Consider the following 14,262-nt stretch of genomic DNA (forward strand, 5'->3'; position numbering starts at 1 on the left):
GATCTGGTACCAGATCCCAAAGTTAAGGGGCGCCTCTTATCTCGGGCGTATGCCCAATTATCGCATACATACCAATAATCCATTTGAGCTGGATGCTTGTCCTCCAGCTGTTGTCTAAGGCAGGTTAATTCAGCCTGTCCAAAAGTTCCGTTGAGTGGTGATCCAAAGGGCGTCTGAATAGTCAGCGCTGGCCACTCGACTTTACACAAAATTGCAGCTCTCCTTTTACCTAACCCATGGGTGCCAGAAATATTTTTCCAATTCTCGAGAATCTCAGCCAAAGGGGTTCCCCTGCTCACACTCTGCCCAGAGTCCATTCTAGGGCTACCAAAAGGATGCCTAATATGACACCTTATCACCTAAGCGATGGCCCACACTCCCGTTCCTCGGAGTTCTAGAAGGTGAACTCACCCGGTGCTGCCTGGAGTTGTCCGAGGGAAGGAGTGCGGCTTCGCTTGCAAGGGCGAGCCTAGAGTCCCATCTGGGTCGCCAAAACTGTTACTGTTATAGGCCACCTTGATTACATTGGCCTCATTAGCACTACAAAAGTGATTTCCACCCCTACTTGTCAACTGTTGAGAATAGCCCACTTCCACCTTAATTGAATTGACTTGTTAGCATTGACCCCCCCCCACTTGGTAAGGCAACTCCCATCTTTTCATATGCTGTGTTTTTATACCTCCCTACTGTATTTTCCACTCCATGCATCTGATGAAGTGGGTTTTAGCCTACGAAAGCTTATGCCTAAATAAATTTGTTAGTCTCTAGGGTGCCACAAGGACTCCTTGTTGTTTTTGCTGTTACAGACTAACACGGCTACCACTCTGAAATCTTATCTTTGTGTTGCTCTCCTGGATGGAGATGGAAAACATGTACCAGGTCTCAGCTTGCCCATTTCCCTGAAGCCAGTGCAGGATTGTTCCTCCAGTGCGTTGCCTACCCTAATTTTAAGTATTTGTGGCAATGGGGATTTCCTTGGGAGATGATTTCTCAGGCTGCCCCAACTCACTGCCAGATTATTTCTCATGATACTCGGCATAATTTCCCACATCTCTGATGTGGGCTGTGTGCAGGTCGATGTGTCCAGATGCGGGGAACTGGAACTCGTCCCCAACAGCACCTCCTGATGACCTGCAATGACATGGACCTAGAACAGGTCATCTCCATCCTAGTTGGCATCCTTGGGCTGGAAAACTTTCCCTGCTGGATTGCCATCAGGCTCTGCTCCATGTGGGTCCTGACCCTACGAGGGAACTGCACAGTGCTGCTCATCGTCAAGATAGAGGTGAGCCTCTGCATGCCCATGTATTTTTTCCTCTCTATGCTGGCCATCAATGACCCAGTAATCACCACCTCCACCCTGCCCAAAATGCTCAGCGTCCTCCAGCTGGGCTCCCAGGAGATCAGCTTCAACACTTGCCTGCTGGAAATGTATTTCACCCACACCTTCCCCATCATCAAGGCTGGCACCCTCTTGGCTACTGCCTGCGTCCGATATGTTGCCATCTGCTGCCTGCTCCAGTACGCCACCATCCTCAGCAACCCAGCTGTTGTCAAGATGGGGCTGGTAGCAGCAACAGCAGGGGGAGCGATCCTGGTGATTCCCTGCCCTGTCCTCATCTTGAGGCTGCCCTGCTTCCGGAAGGTCATCCCACACACCTACTGAGAGCACACGGCCAGGGTGAAGCTGGTCTGCACAGACACCACAGTCAGCCGGATCTACAGTATCTCTGTGGTGCTGCTGGTGGTGGGGCTGGACATGATACTTGTTGCCTCCTCCTACTCCTCCTACATCCTCAGGGCCGTCTTCATGCTCTGATGGAGTGAGGCGCACAGAAAGGCCCTGAGAACCTGCGTAGCCCACCTCTTCACCCTCCTGGTTTTATACACACCTGCCCTCTTCACCTTCCTGACCCACCGCATGACAGAGACGTGCCCCCTTATAGCCACATTCTGCTGGCCAGCCTCTACCTCCTGGTGCCACCCCTGGTAAACCCGCTGGTGTATGGCGTGAAGACCAAGAAGATCCATGACAGGGTGAGCAGCATTGTCAACCTTGGCGAGAAGATAGCTTCAAAGCCTTAAAGCCTGGACTGTTACCCCTGTGTCTCCAATACTGCCCCATTTGTAAGTCTGTGTATTCAATAGAGAAATTTTATTTAAAGGGAAAGGGAACCAAGGATGAGTTTGGGAAAACACCACACCCACATTCAAAACATGCAGCCATAAGCAAACCCTACCCCATGGTGCATTGGGCAGTGTCCTTTGCCTCAGTTTCCCCCCTTGCGGGAAAGTCCAATGAATGAATGTCCCTTTAACACATCACTCCCCTCTCCCTCCGCTGCACGGCACCCACAGTTGGCTGCCCTGGGTTAGTGAAGACCCAGGGGTGTGTTCACAGCTCTTCACCTCCTACCCCAGGAGGGTGGGGGTGGAGCATCGAGCCACGCCTCTGCTGCTACCTCTGCAACTGGCTCACAGCTGCTGCTGCCTCTCTGCCGTCGCTCTCAGGCGGCGGGGAAGCTCATGGCCAGTGTAGCGTCTGTGTTGGTTTTCACTGTCCCCGCAGAAGATCGGAGGCTTAGGCCCCAGACCCGCTCAGCCGTGAGGACAGCTCTCAGAATCACCAACCGCAAACCAGGGCTCCCAACTGAGGCTAATCAACTCTGTCATTAAACACTGGAGAGGAACAGGTCAAATGGCTGGTTGGCTGGTTCACTGGGATTTGGCATCCCTACCCCTTGCTTAGCAGGGGTGGTTCGGTTGAGGGTAACCCCCTCAATCAGGACAGGCTAAGCACAGGTCTGCTGCCCTTCACTCATACAATAAGGATAACACCATTTCATTACCCTGCATTCAAACACTAGTGTGATTTTTAACCCAAGCCAGCTGATCATTTTAGCAAGGCAGCTCCATCTGCTGCGCACTGAGGCAGAGCGGGCCTGTCTATGCAAACACGGGCTGCTCCTGAAGCCTTTCCCTCAGCTCGCCACTAGGTATCAGGGAGAGCTCATCGAGACCCTGTCTTTCAGAAAGACACCAAATCTTATTTTAAATTCTCCAAGTGATGGTGGGTCCACCACCTTCCCAGGAAGCTGCTCCAATGTCTCAGTTACCCTCACTGCTAGGAAATTGCATCTTATGTCAAGGATGAATTTCTCTAGCTTCAATTTCCAGCCATTGGATCAAGTAAAGAGCTTCTCAAGGGGCCGCGGGTGCAGGCGGCAGGGCTTTGGGGCTCATCTGCACCAATGAAGCAGCTCATTAGCAGTCCTCTGCGACTCAGCCGTGGCCGCTTTTGGGACAGTGCTGCCCAAACCGGGTGCTAAGATAGGCACTGATCCGGGAGAGCACATGTATAGCCCCATTGCTGTCATATCTGAGCTCTGCAACATACTTATCCTCAAAACCGCTGTGAGGCAGGGCAGGATTATTATCCCAGATGGAGAACTGAGGCACAGAGAGGCTAAGGGACTGGCCCAAGATCCCACAAGAAGCCTGTGTTAGAGCGGAGAACTGTTCCTGGATTTCCAAAGGCCTAGGCAAGTGCCCTAACCACTGGACACTTGCCCTCCCTGAGTGCATTCTTCAGCCTATCTCTACGCACGGCAGGATTTAAGCATGTCATTAAGCCCCACTGACTTTAGTGTGATTCAGTCATGTGCATCAAGTTAAACATGCTTAAATGTTCCCCCGAAGAGGGACGCTTTCCTGAACTGGGCTGCAGACTGACCCGACAGGACTATTACCCTCTCCTCAAGCATCTCTTCGTCCATGATGACTGCAAGCAACTCACCAACTAGGTAAGGCTAAATGGAGGAGCAGCTGAGGATAGTTGATGTACATCTGTATGTATAGTTACCTCTGTATGGAGTCCCACTGGGAGTAGCCAAGGGTGGGGTCCTAGCTCCTTTGAAGTCAATGGGAGTTTGGCCATTACTCACTGAGTTCAGTGGGGTCGGGGCTCCACCTTCTACGCAAGGTGGGGAAGTGGTTGCAGGATGGAGCCCTAATTTTGCCTTGTGATAGGTTCTTTGCAGTGCCATGCTGCTCTCGCTTCGTGTTTGGAAAAGCTAGTCCCCCACACTGTTACATGGCAGATACAGAGCCTTTTGTGACCATAGTGGCTCCATGCCTCACGCTGGACTTCTTGGAACACTTGTGAGAGAAGAATGTATCGTTACAGGGAGTGCCTCTCCCAAAAGGCACAGAGCATCTTCTCAAACTGGGCATCGCTGGACCATGAAAAGGAAGCGTAAAGTGAATAAAAGAACAGAAGAGAAGATGTTGTGGGGTTGTTTTTTCTTCTTAGAAATTGTGTATAATAAATGTCATCAGGAAACCTGCAAGACAAAGAAGTTGCTTGGCGTTTGTTTTGCCTGTGTATAATATGTAGATCCCATCAGCTAGTTCTTTCAGCCGACAAACCACAGGTTGTACTCTGTGTAAATGGTAAGGTTCAAGGGATTAGTCAAGCCAAATAAGTATCATTTGGAATATAGGTGCTGACTTTTTAGTTCCCAGTGGGTGCTCCACCCCGGACCCCGCCCTCTCTCCACCCTTTCCCCCAAGCCTCTACCCCGCCTCGCCTCTTCCCACCCCCATTCCTCTCCCTCCCCCACCTCTTCCTGCCCCTGCTCCTCCCCTTCCTCCCAGAACCTCCTGCAGACCATGGAACAGCTGATTGCAGGGGGTGGGAAGTGTTGGGAGGGAGGGGGAGGTGCTGATCGGGGGGCTGCCAGTGGGTGCTCAGCACCCACCTTTTTTCCGTGTGGGTGCTCTAGCTCCAGAGCAACCACGGAATCGATGCATGTGATTTGGAAGTGGAAATCCAGCCTAAGTGGATCCAAAAGAAAGGGGCATAAATTAAAACAGGCCAGCATCTGTGCATTGCTTCCTCTTCGAAGGCTATGAACTGGGGCAGGGAGGGTGGGGTGTGTGATCACTTCAAAGCCCACAAAGGGTTTACCAGTTAACAGCCTTAGCTTAGAACTCACACCCCATGAATAGCTCAGTCATTCTTTATATAGCTTGGGACTTTGTCCTTGAGCCTTCAAAGGCTTCAAAAGGCTGGGTTTTCGCATAATCGGGGAAGGGAAATTTACATTCACCTCCTGGTAGAGATCCCCAGAAAGCCATTTAGCCCTGTTTGCCCCCAAAACCCATTCTTATCTGGCCCATTGTTCAGTATACTCCTTTGAAGTTCATAGCGCTTTCCAGGGCCCACATCCCATCTCTCCCCTAGAGAGGTTACATACAATTGCACTCCACAATCACACAGAACCTTTGCCTCGAATATGACAAACTCCAAAGCTAGCTAAACTCAATTCAGTACGGTTTTTCCAAGGGTAATGCAGGAAATTGCCATCTCTGTCACTGGATGGGGATAGCCAGTGAAGGGTTGACGAAGTGAAGACAAGTAGTTTGTGTTTGACACCACAGCAAAGTGGGAGCCGGTGAACAGATGCAGAGATCGGCGATATGGTAAGGGCAACAGGCTAGGAGAAAGATCTTTGCAGCACTATTCTGAATGGAGCTGAGTGGGGGGTCAGATTGCATTTGTTAAGACCAGAGAATCACACCAGGGAAAAGGAGGCTGGAAATCAGGGTGGCTAGAGGGCACTAGACCTGGGTTCTATTCCTCACTCTGACACTGAAAGGCTGCAGGACATTGGGCACGTCACTTCCCCTCCCGCTCTTTGTCTTGTCTTCTTCTGGGCAAGGACTGTCTTTTGCTAGATGTTTGGACAGCCTCCAGAACAAGGGGGCCTTTTTTTTTATTTGGGGCCTCTGGGTGCTACTGTACAATCCACATGACATTCTCATAAGCAAACTAGAGATATGTGTTCTCGATGAAATTACTCTAAGGTTGGTGCTCAACTGGTGGAAAGACTGCACTCAAAGACCATGGTTCACTGTCAAACTGGGAGGACATATCTGCTTGGTTCCTGCAAGGATCTGTCTTGGGTCCCACACTAATCAGCATTTTCATTAATAACTTGGATAATGGAGTGGAGAGTGTGCTCATAGCATTTACGGACGACACCAACCTGGGAGGGGTGGCAAGCACTTTGGAGGCGAGGATTAGAATTCAAAATGACATTGACACATTACAGAATTGATCTGAAATCAGCCAAGATGAAATTCAATAAAGAGAAGTGCAAAGTACTACACCGAGGAAGGAAAAAAAATCAAATGCAGAACTACACAATGGAGAATAACTGACTAGGCAGTCATGCTGCAGAAAAGGGCCAGGAGGCTATAATGGATCACAAATTAAATATGAGTTAATAATATGGTGCAGCTGCAAAAAAGGCTAGTATCGTTCTGCGGGGTATTCACAGGAGTGTCATACGTAAGCCACAGGAGGGAATTGTCCCACTCTATTCAGCACTGGTGAGTCCTCAGCTAGAGTATTGCATCCATTTTGGGAATCACGCTTTAAGAAAGAATTGGACAAATTGGAGAGATTCCAGATGAGAGCAACATGAAATGATAAAAGTTTTTAAAAACCTGACTTGTGAAGAAAGGTTAAAACAAACCCGAGCATATATAGTCTTGAGAAGAGAAGACTCATATGGGACCAGGTAACAGTATTCAAGTATGTGAAGGGCTGTTATCAAGAGGACTTTGGTCAATTGTTCTCTATGTCCACTGAAAGTGGGACAAATTTTAATGGGCTTTATCTGCAGCAAGGGAGATTTAGGTGAGACATTAGGAAAACCTGGTAGCTCTAAGGGCAGTTAAGCTCTGCAATAGTCTTCAAAGGGAAATTGTAAAATCCCTGTCACTGGAGGTTTTTAAGAACAGGTTGGACAAATCCCTGTCAGGGATGATCTAGGTTTTCTTGGCCTCAGCACGGGGGGGCTGAACTAGGTGACCTCTTGAGGTCCTTTCCAGCCCTTCATTTCTATGATTCTGTGATTCTACATCTACGGGCAGAATCCTGTTCTGCTAAACATTTACACAGCTGTTAGAAGCCTTTTACTGCCGATATGAGCGAGGAATAAACAAACTGCAAGGAGTTCAACTCTCTGTGAACAGCTTGATTCTTTGGGCAAATCTAATTTTGCAATTTTGTTTCCTGAAAATTTAAACTCACCAAATTCTGATTCAATTTGAGAAAGTAAGAAGTATGACATTCGAGCTAACGGCAACCAGGCCTCTTTTACCAGATTTTAGATGCCTAATGTTAGGAATCCAGATTTGGGCTTCTTTCCTTTTTCATCAGAATTGCTCTCTGCTCCTTTTGCACAACCTCTCTGTATTTGTTTCTCGCGTGGCCCAGCCCTCAGTTCTCCATTTCCCACCCTGGCTCTCCATTGGATTGTTGCTCTCATCTCTGCTCTCACAGCAGTGTCTCCTAAGCAGAAAGAGTCCTCACGACATTCACTTTCAAGCTGAACCTTCATACCAACACGCCCATGGTAACAAAATCACATGCGGCAGATAACAGACACAATCGCACGTACACACTTGGGGACCTGAGACTAGAACCAGGCACCCTTTGGCTCCAAATCACAGGCCTCTAGCACATGAGATGAAAAAATAACATCCCCTGCAAGCCATGATAACATTTGGTCCATTATCCTCCCTGTGGGCCTAGCTGGAGGCAGGCAATGTAACCTGCTCACTTTAAGCTCGTACATTGCATCATGCCTGATGTGAAGCACAGCACGATGTAATGCTTTGGGATGGCCCTGGGGCCTGCTCCTCATGTTCCATGTTGTAATCCAAGGAGATATCTTGCAGCCAGGCGAAAAGGGAGTTCAGGCTCAGGCAGTTAATTTGCTGCTCCACTTCACCACCTGAGTCAGGGTTAAAGTCATGTTGACCCTGGGTTCCCTACTGGCTCTGAGCCACCTGCTGGGATTCCCAGGGCGGCAGTATAAATATCCCTGTGTCTCAGCCCTGGTCAGTGCAGATTCCTCACCACCTGCCGCTCCCCACCCGGATCACAGGCAGAGATTCCTCATCCCCGGCCGGGGCAGGAGCCTGGTGAGTCGATTGCATGAAACGTTTGGGTTCAGGGCAGGTCTCCGGTATTCAGCAGGGTTCAGTGGGATGGGGATAGTGATTAGAGAGGCAGGGATCTGCAGATGGGAGGGTAATGCCTTCAGGAGATGCAGCTTCTAGGCCCAAAGCTGGGGGGCATGTCACTTGCCCTCTCAGGGGGACACACAGCCATTTTCTGACCTGCTCATTATCATTTAACATTTATATCACCAGAAGTGCCAACTGGGCTTAGTGCCCTTTGTGCCATGTGCTGCACAAACACATGCAAGAGAGAACTCAGTCCCTACTTCCGGACGGATTCATAACGTTGCCCCTTTTTGCCCCAAACGGCCAGTCAAATTTTGGGACCATTGGAAGTTCTAGTTCAAAGTAGAAGCTAAATCAGTGGTTCTCAACCTCATTTGATCGGGCTCCCCTTCTTCGAGTCTGTAGTCCTTCATGCCCTCCTCCCAGTACATATACTGCCAACCAGCTGTGAAGGCAAAGTGGAGAGCAGTGGCTGCTGGCTAGGTGCCCAGCTGTGAAGGTGTAACCCACACACCTCCTGGGTGTGGTGCTCTGTCCCATCTAGTGGCACTGAGACCACTAAGAGAACGAGATTAACGAGTTTGCTTTACAGCCTTAGCTAGCAGCCCATTGGCTTTGAGCTCATGCTGTAGAGGCTCAGGCACTGAGGTCCCTGGTTCGATCCTGCCCACCGATGCCTGGGATCTGTCGGCGTTACAAGGGCAGTGCTGCACCAGCTAGTAAGGGTGGCAATGTGAAATTTTTCACAGCAGACTAGGGTGACCAGACAGCAAATGTGAAAAATCGGGACGGGGGTGGGGGGTAATAGGAGCCTACAAAAGAAAAAGACCCCAAAATCAGGACGATCCCTATAAAATCAGGATATTTGGTCAACCTACAGCAGGCTTAGCGCTCCATTGCCACCCTTACTTCTATACTCCTGCTGCCCCGCCACCCCACCCCCAGGGCTGACAGCTGGAGTCCTGCCACCTGGGGGGTGAGTGATTTGGGGGGTAGAATAGCCAGAGCCTGGGTGGTGGGGCTCTGTCTGTCCCCTTTATCCTCACCTCCTGGGTGTGCACGGCCCTTCTGCATGAGCCCCAGCCACCCCGGGCTGACAGCCAGAGCTCTTTAAAAAGCGCCCACAGAGCTTGTGCCTCCCTTGACACATTCCTGCACCCTGCTCCATGTTTGAGAACCGCTGAGCTAAATAGATCAAGCTCCTAAAGTTTATCACGATAAGGCATGTTTTCTAATCCTGTAATCATTCTTGTGGCTTTGCTCTGAATCCTTTCCAATGTATTGACATCCTGCTTAGATTGTGGTACCAGAACTGGACACAGGATTCCAGCAGTTGTTGCACAAGTGCCAAATACAGGGCTAAAATAACCCCTCTGTTCCTAATCTAGATTCCCATTTATGCATCCGAGAATTGCATTTGTCCTTTTGGCCACAGCGTTGCAGTGGGAGCTCATTTTCAGCTGATTATCCACCACGACCCGCAAATCTTTTTCAGAGTCACTGCTTCCCAGCATAGAGTCCCCCATCCTGTAAGTATGGCCTGCGTGCTATGTTACTAGATATATACATTTACGTATAGTGTTGGCTTGCGCTCAGCTCACCAAATCAGTCTATATCATTGACGTGACCTCTTCATTACTTACCACTCTCCCAATCTTTGTATTGTCTGCCAACTTTATCAGTGATGATTTTACGTTTTCTTTCAGGCCATTGATAAAAATGTGAAATAGCGTAGGGCCAAAAACTGATCCCTGTGGGATCCCACTAGAAGCATTTGATGATGATTCCCTGTTTACATTACATTTGGAGACCTATTTGTTAACCAGGTTTTTAGTCACTTGATGTGTGCAGTGTTAATTTTCTCTCTTTCTAGTTTTTTAATCAAAATGTCATGAAGTATCAAGCCAAATGAATTACAGAAGCCTAAGTCTGTTGCGTCAACACTATTACCTTTATCAACCAAACTCAAAAAAAGATATCAAGTTAGTTCAACAGAATCTGTTTTCTGTAAACCCATGTTGATTGACATTAATTATATTAACCTCCTTTATTAACTGAATCTCATATCAGCTGCTCCATTATCTCACCCGGGATCTGTCAAACCTACAAGCCTATAATTACCCAGTCATTTCATTTACCCTTTTTAAATATTGTCACAACATTTGCTTTCTTCCAGTCTTCTGGAAATTCCCTGGCGTTCTGAGACATCTTGAAAATCAATATTAATGGTCCGGGGAACTGCTCAGCCAGCTCTGAAAACTCTTGGTGGAGCTGTTGATTTAAACATTGTGGTGGTTAGTATCTTCTGTTTAGCGTCCTCCTGAGATTCTAGTGGAATGGAAAGAGTGTTACCGTATAATATGACCACATCGTCTGTTTGTTTGTTTTTTGTCCTCACTGTAAAGTTAGGATAGGAATAGGATATTTCTTTCAATGCAACAGGCAAATAGCAGCAGAGTCTCTTGCGCTGATGGATAGACAAGGGACTAGGAGCCTGGACAGTCTGAGCTCCGGTCAAGACTCTGCAACTGACATCCTGTGTGGCCTTGGGTGAGTCCCTAAATCTCTCTATACCCCAGTTTTTAATCACCAGAACTTTATTAGTTTAATTAAATATTGTCCATATTAGTGGTTTTGCTATTTTTTAGAGGAGTGCATGCAACCATGGGGGACAGTGAAAACAACTGGCAAAGCAGGTGGAAGGAGGTCTAAGGATTCCACTCCCTTCTGGCAAACTGCTGCTACGAATCCCACAATTGCAAAGAGAAAAGTCCCAGAATACATAGAGCCCAGCCGTGAAGCAAAGCACCATGGGATACTCACCCAGAATGCTGAGCATTTACACTGCCCAGCCATCGAGATACATACTGAATAAGAAAACAGTTGACAATGTGCACACAGTCAGTGTGTACTATCTAATATGCACCACTTAGTGTGAACAAACTCAGTGCAAATTAACTCCCCTGTGTAGGGGAAACGGAGGCACACGGTATTCAGAGAAAACATTAAGAACATTCCCACTTTGTCACAGATCCCCAGAGGAAAGGTGCTATAGAAATCCAGAGTACTTCTCATTATTGATGACATATGATATTTTCTTTGTCTATAGGGAAGGGACCCTGGGTGAATTTAGACAGAAAGCCTCGTCACATCATGTCAGCTCTCAATCAAACCAGCTTTCATCCTGCCTCCTTCTTCCTGATTGGCATCCCAGGCATGGAGGAGCTGCACATCTGGATCTCCATCCCATTCAGCCTGATGTACATCGTCACACTTTTCGGAAATTTTACCTTATTATTTGTCATCGTAACGGAGCGAAGCCTCCACGAGCCCATGTACCTTCTTCTGGCCATGCTGGCCGTCTCTGATCTAATATTGTCTTCCTCTACAGTGCCCAAAACTCTGAGCATATTCTGGGCACATTCCAAGGAAATCTCTTTCGATGCCTGCCTGACCCAGATGCTCTTTACACATATTAGTTTTATTGCTGAGTCAACAATCCTGCTGGCCATGGCGTACGATCGGTATATTGCCATATGTGATCCCTTGAGATACACGACTGTGCTAACACATTCAGTGATAGCCAAAATAGGGCTGGTGGCTCTAGCTAGAAGCTTTTGTGTGATGTTCCCAACACTTCTTCTCCTTTGGAGGCTACCGTACTGTGGACACAACATTATGCCTCATACGTACTGTGAGCATATGGGCATAGCCCGGCTGGCCTGTGCCGATATAGCTGTCAACATCTGGTATGGTTTTACTACAACTCTTTTATCACCAGGATTGGATGTTGTGCTCATTGTTGTGTCTTATGTTCTCATCCTCAGGGCTGTCTTTAGGCTCCCGACTAAGGACGCCCGGCTCAAAGCTATTGGGACCTGCAGCTCCCACATCTGTGTCATATCCATGTTTTACATGCCAGCGTTCTTCACCTTTTTCACACATCGGTTTGGCCACAACGTCCCCCACAACGTTCACATCCTACTGGCCAATCTCTACGTGCTCCTTCCACCCATGTTAAACCCCATCATCTATGCAGTGAAAACGAAGCTAATTTGGGAAAAGGTGGTCCGCCTGTTCTTCAAGGCAGGGCAGCGGTGCTGAATGCTGCGACTGGGATGCTAAATAAACCAGATGGAAATTGTGGGCTCCAGTGAGGCCCGTCAGGAAATGGCAACTTTGTGTTAGACCATTTTAGATGGTCTCTTCCTCATCTCAGGCTCCATGGTGTAGTGTTTGCTGGTCAGAGGAATTGTGAGACTCTCCTAAGACTAAAGCATGGCAGTTAGAAAACAAAGAGAAACAAAGGATCACAAATGTGAAGCTGGTAGGACCTAAGGCCAGATCTTCAGCGTGTGTAAACTGGCATTGCTCCATTAAAGTCAGAGTCACTACGCTGATAAGCACCTGCTGAAGATGTGGCCCTTACTGTATTTCTGAGAGGTACATTTTTACCCACGTTCTGCCCTGCTGAACTCTATATTGGATCATGTCTTTTACTCTTGTATCTCAAAGTTTTCAAAAATATTGGACTTGTTTTCTTAACTGTAGACTTGGACAGAGCCAGGGCTGGCCTTCAGGAAAATGGCACCCTGGGCTCCCACCCCCTCATTGGTCCTGGGCCCCACTGCCTCCTCCCAGGGCTTAATTTGTAATGAAAGGCCCGGCACAAATTAAGCACTGCACAAGGTGCCTGCAGTAGAAAGTCCAGTGGGGAGGTTTGTGTCAGGCCAGGATCCATAGCCAGCCAGCATGTCTCTGGGGCATCTGGACTCCTGTGGAGCCTCTGGAAAAATAGAAAGCTGCTGCCCTAAATATAATCCCTGAGAGAGGGTTTGCAGTGAATCCCCTCTGGGGCCCAGGTGTGATTTCGCTTCCCTGTACCAGCAGGAGGGGAATCGGTCGTGTGGTCTGATGAAGATGAAAGAGATGACTTAGTCTGTGTGAACTATGCACATGACAAATAGAGACAAGTAACCCAACAGCCAGGATTTTCCATCAAGGGGCCTTTCAGCTGTCACTGCACCCCCATTAAATCAGTTAATGGTGGTTTTGAGGGTGCATGGAATGCAGGATTGGGCCCCACATGTGGCTCCCCAAAATAGTTCCTTTTGACACTCCATTTACCACAGTCCAGAAGTAAGAAGAGCATCTGTAAATCCTTATTTCACGCTTTGAAGCACCTACCAGATAAACATTCCCATTGTACAGCCCCTTTTGTGTTCAGCTCTTAGCTGAATTCCACCGTAAGGATCTGATGGGAGGTGTTAGCTCTTCCTATCCAAAATATTTCCCATTCTTTTCATTTTTAATTAAATGTTTATTGAAGACTTAGGCTGTTATCTAAGATAACTTTGCACCTGAAAACTCTGTGGTTTTTGCAGATAACAACTTAGAAATTAGCTGTTGATTTTACTGTACCCACACAAACTCACCAACATATTTCCATTGATCATAATTGAAATTTACAGGAAGAGGAAGCCAGAAAAATGCTGCTTGAGAACTTGTCAGGCCATGTCTACACTTGTGAGCTTGCAGCTGCACTGTGTGATCACTCATGTAGCCACTCCGTGCCGATGGGAGAGGTCTCCCGTCGACATAATTAAACCACCTCCAACGAGCGGCGGTATCTACGTTGGTGGACGAAGCTCTCCCGCCGACATAGCGCTGTCCACACAGACGCTTCTTTTGGTGAAACTTATGTTGCTCCGGGGGTGTATTTTTTTCACACCCCCTGAGTGACATAAGTTATACCAACAAAAATGTAGACATAGTCTTAGAGTCAAAATCCAGTAATTTAGACTCTGAGTTAGGCTTGTTACAAATGGACTAGTGAATGATAACTCAACAAATCATTTCTGGGTTTAGGATATTTACTTTGTTATATCTTGGCACCTTGTGGTTTTTGCAGTCCTGTTGGTCCCAGGATATGAGAGCCACAAGGTGGGGGATGTGATATCTTTTATTGGACCAACTTCTGTTGGTGAAAAAGACAAGTGTTCGAGTGCCACAGAGCTCTTCTCCGGGTCTGAGTGCCTATGAGCTCTGTGGAGCTCAAATGCTTGTCTCTTTCATTCATAGAATATCAGGGTTGGAAGGGACCTCAGGAGGTCATCTAGTCCAACCCCCTGCTCAAAGCAGGACCAATCTCCAATTTTTGCCCCAGATTCCTAAATGGTCCCCTCAAGGTTTGAACTCACAACCCTGGGTTTAGCAGAC

General features: G+C 48.0%; 1 protein-coding gene and 1 pseudogene across 2 annotated transcripts; both read left to right on the forward strand.

The window, feature by feature from the left end:
• The first annotated feature begins 762 nt into the window (after positions 1 to 762).
• On the forward strand, positions 763 to 4,273 carry LOC119565162 (annotated as a pseudogene).
• Positions 4,274 to 10,215: 5,942 nt separating this feature from the next.
• Positions 10,216 to 12,860, forward strand: LOC102946292 (olfactory receptor 52B2). 2 transcript variants are annotated; one of them, XM_043526620.1, is made up of 3 exons: positions 10,216 to 10,337; positions 10,486 to 10,593; positions 11,153 to 12,860. In XM_043526620.1, exon 3 carries the CDS (start codon positions 11,197 to 11,199, stop codon positions 12,145 to 12,147), a length of 951 nt encoding a protein of 316 aa, XP_043382555.1. In that variant the 5' UTR covers positions 10,216 to 10,337; positions 10,486 to 10,593; positions 11,153 to 11,196; the 3' UTR covers positions 12,148 to 12,860. The 2 variants fall into 2 exon arrangements, with proteins under 2 accessions (XP_043382555.1, XP_043382553.1); XM_043526618.1 differs by lacking the exon at positions 10,486 to 10,593 and having other exon boundaries at positions 10,219 to 10,337.
• The last annotated feature ends 1,402 nt before the right edge of the window (positions 12,861 to 14,262 follow it).

Source organism: Chelonia mydas, chromosome 1 (genome assembly GCF_015237465.2).
Source record: "Chelonia mydas isolate rCheMyd1 chromosome 1, rCheMyd1.pri.v2, whole genome shotgun sequence".
NCBI classification, from domain to species: domain Eukaryota; kingdom Metazoa; phylum Chordata; order Testudines; family Cheloniidae; genus Chelonia; species Chelonia mydas.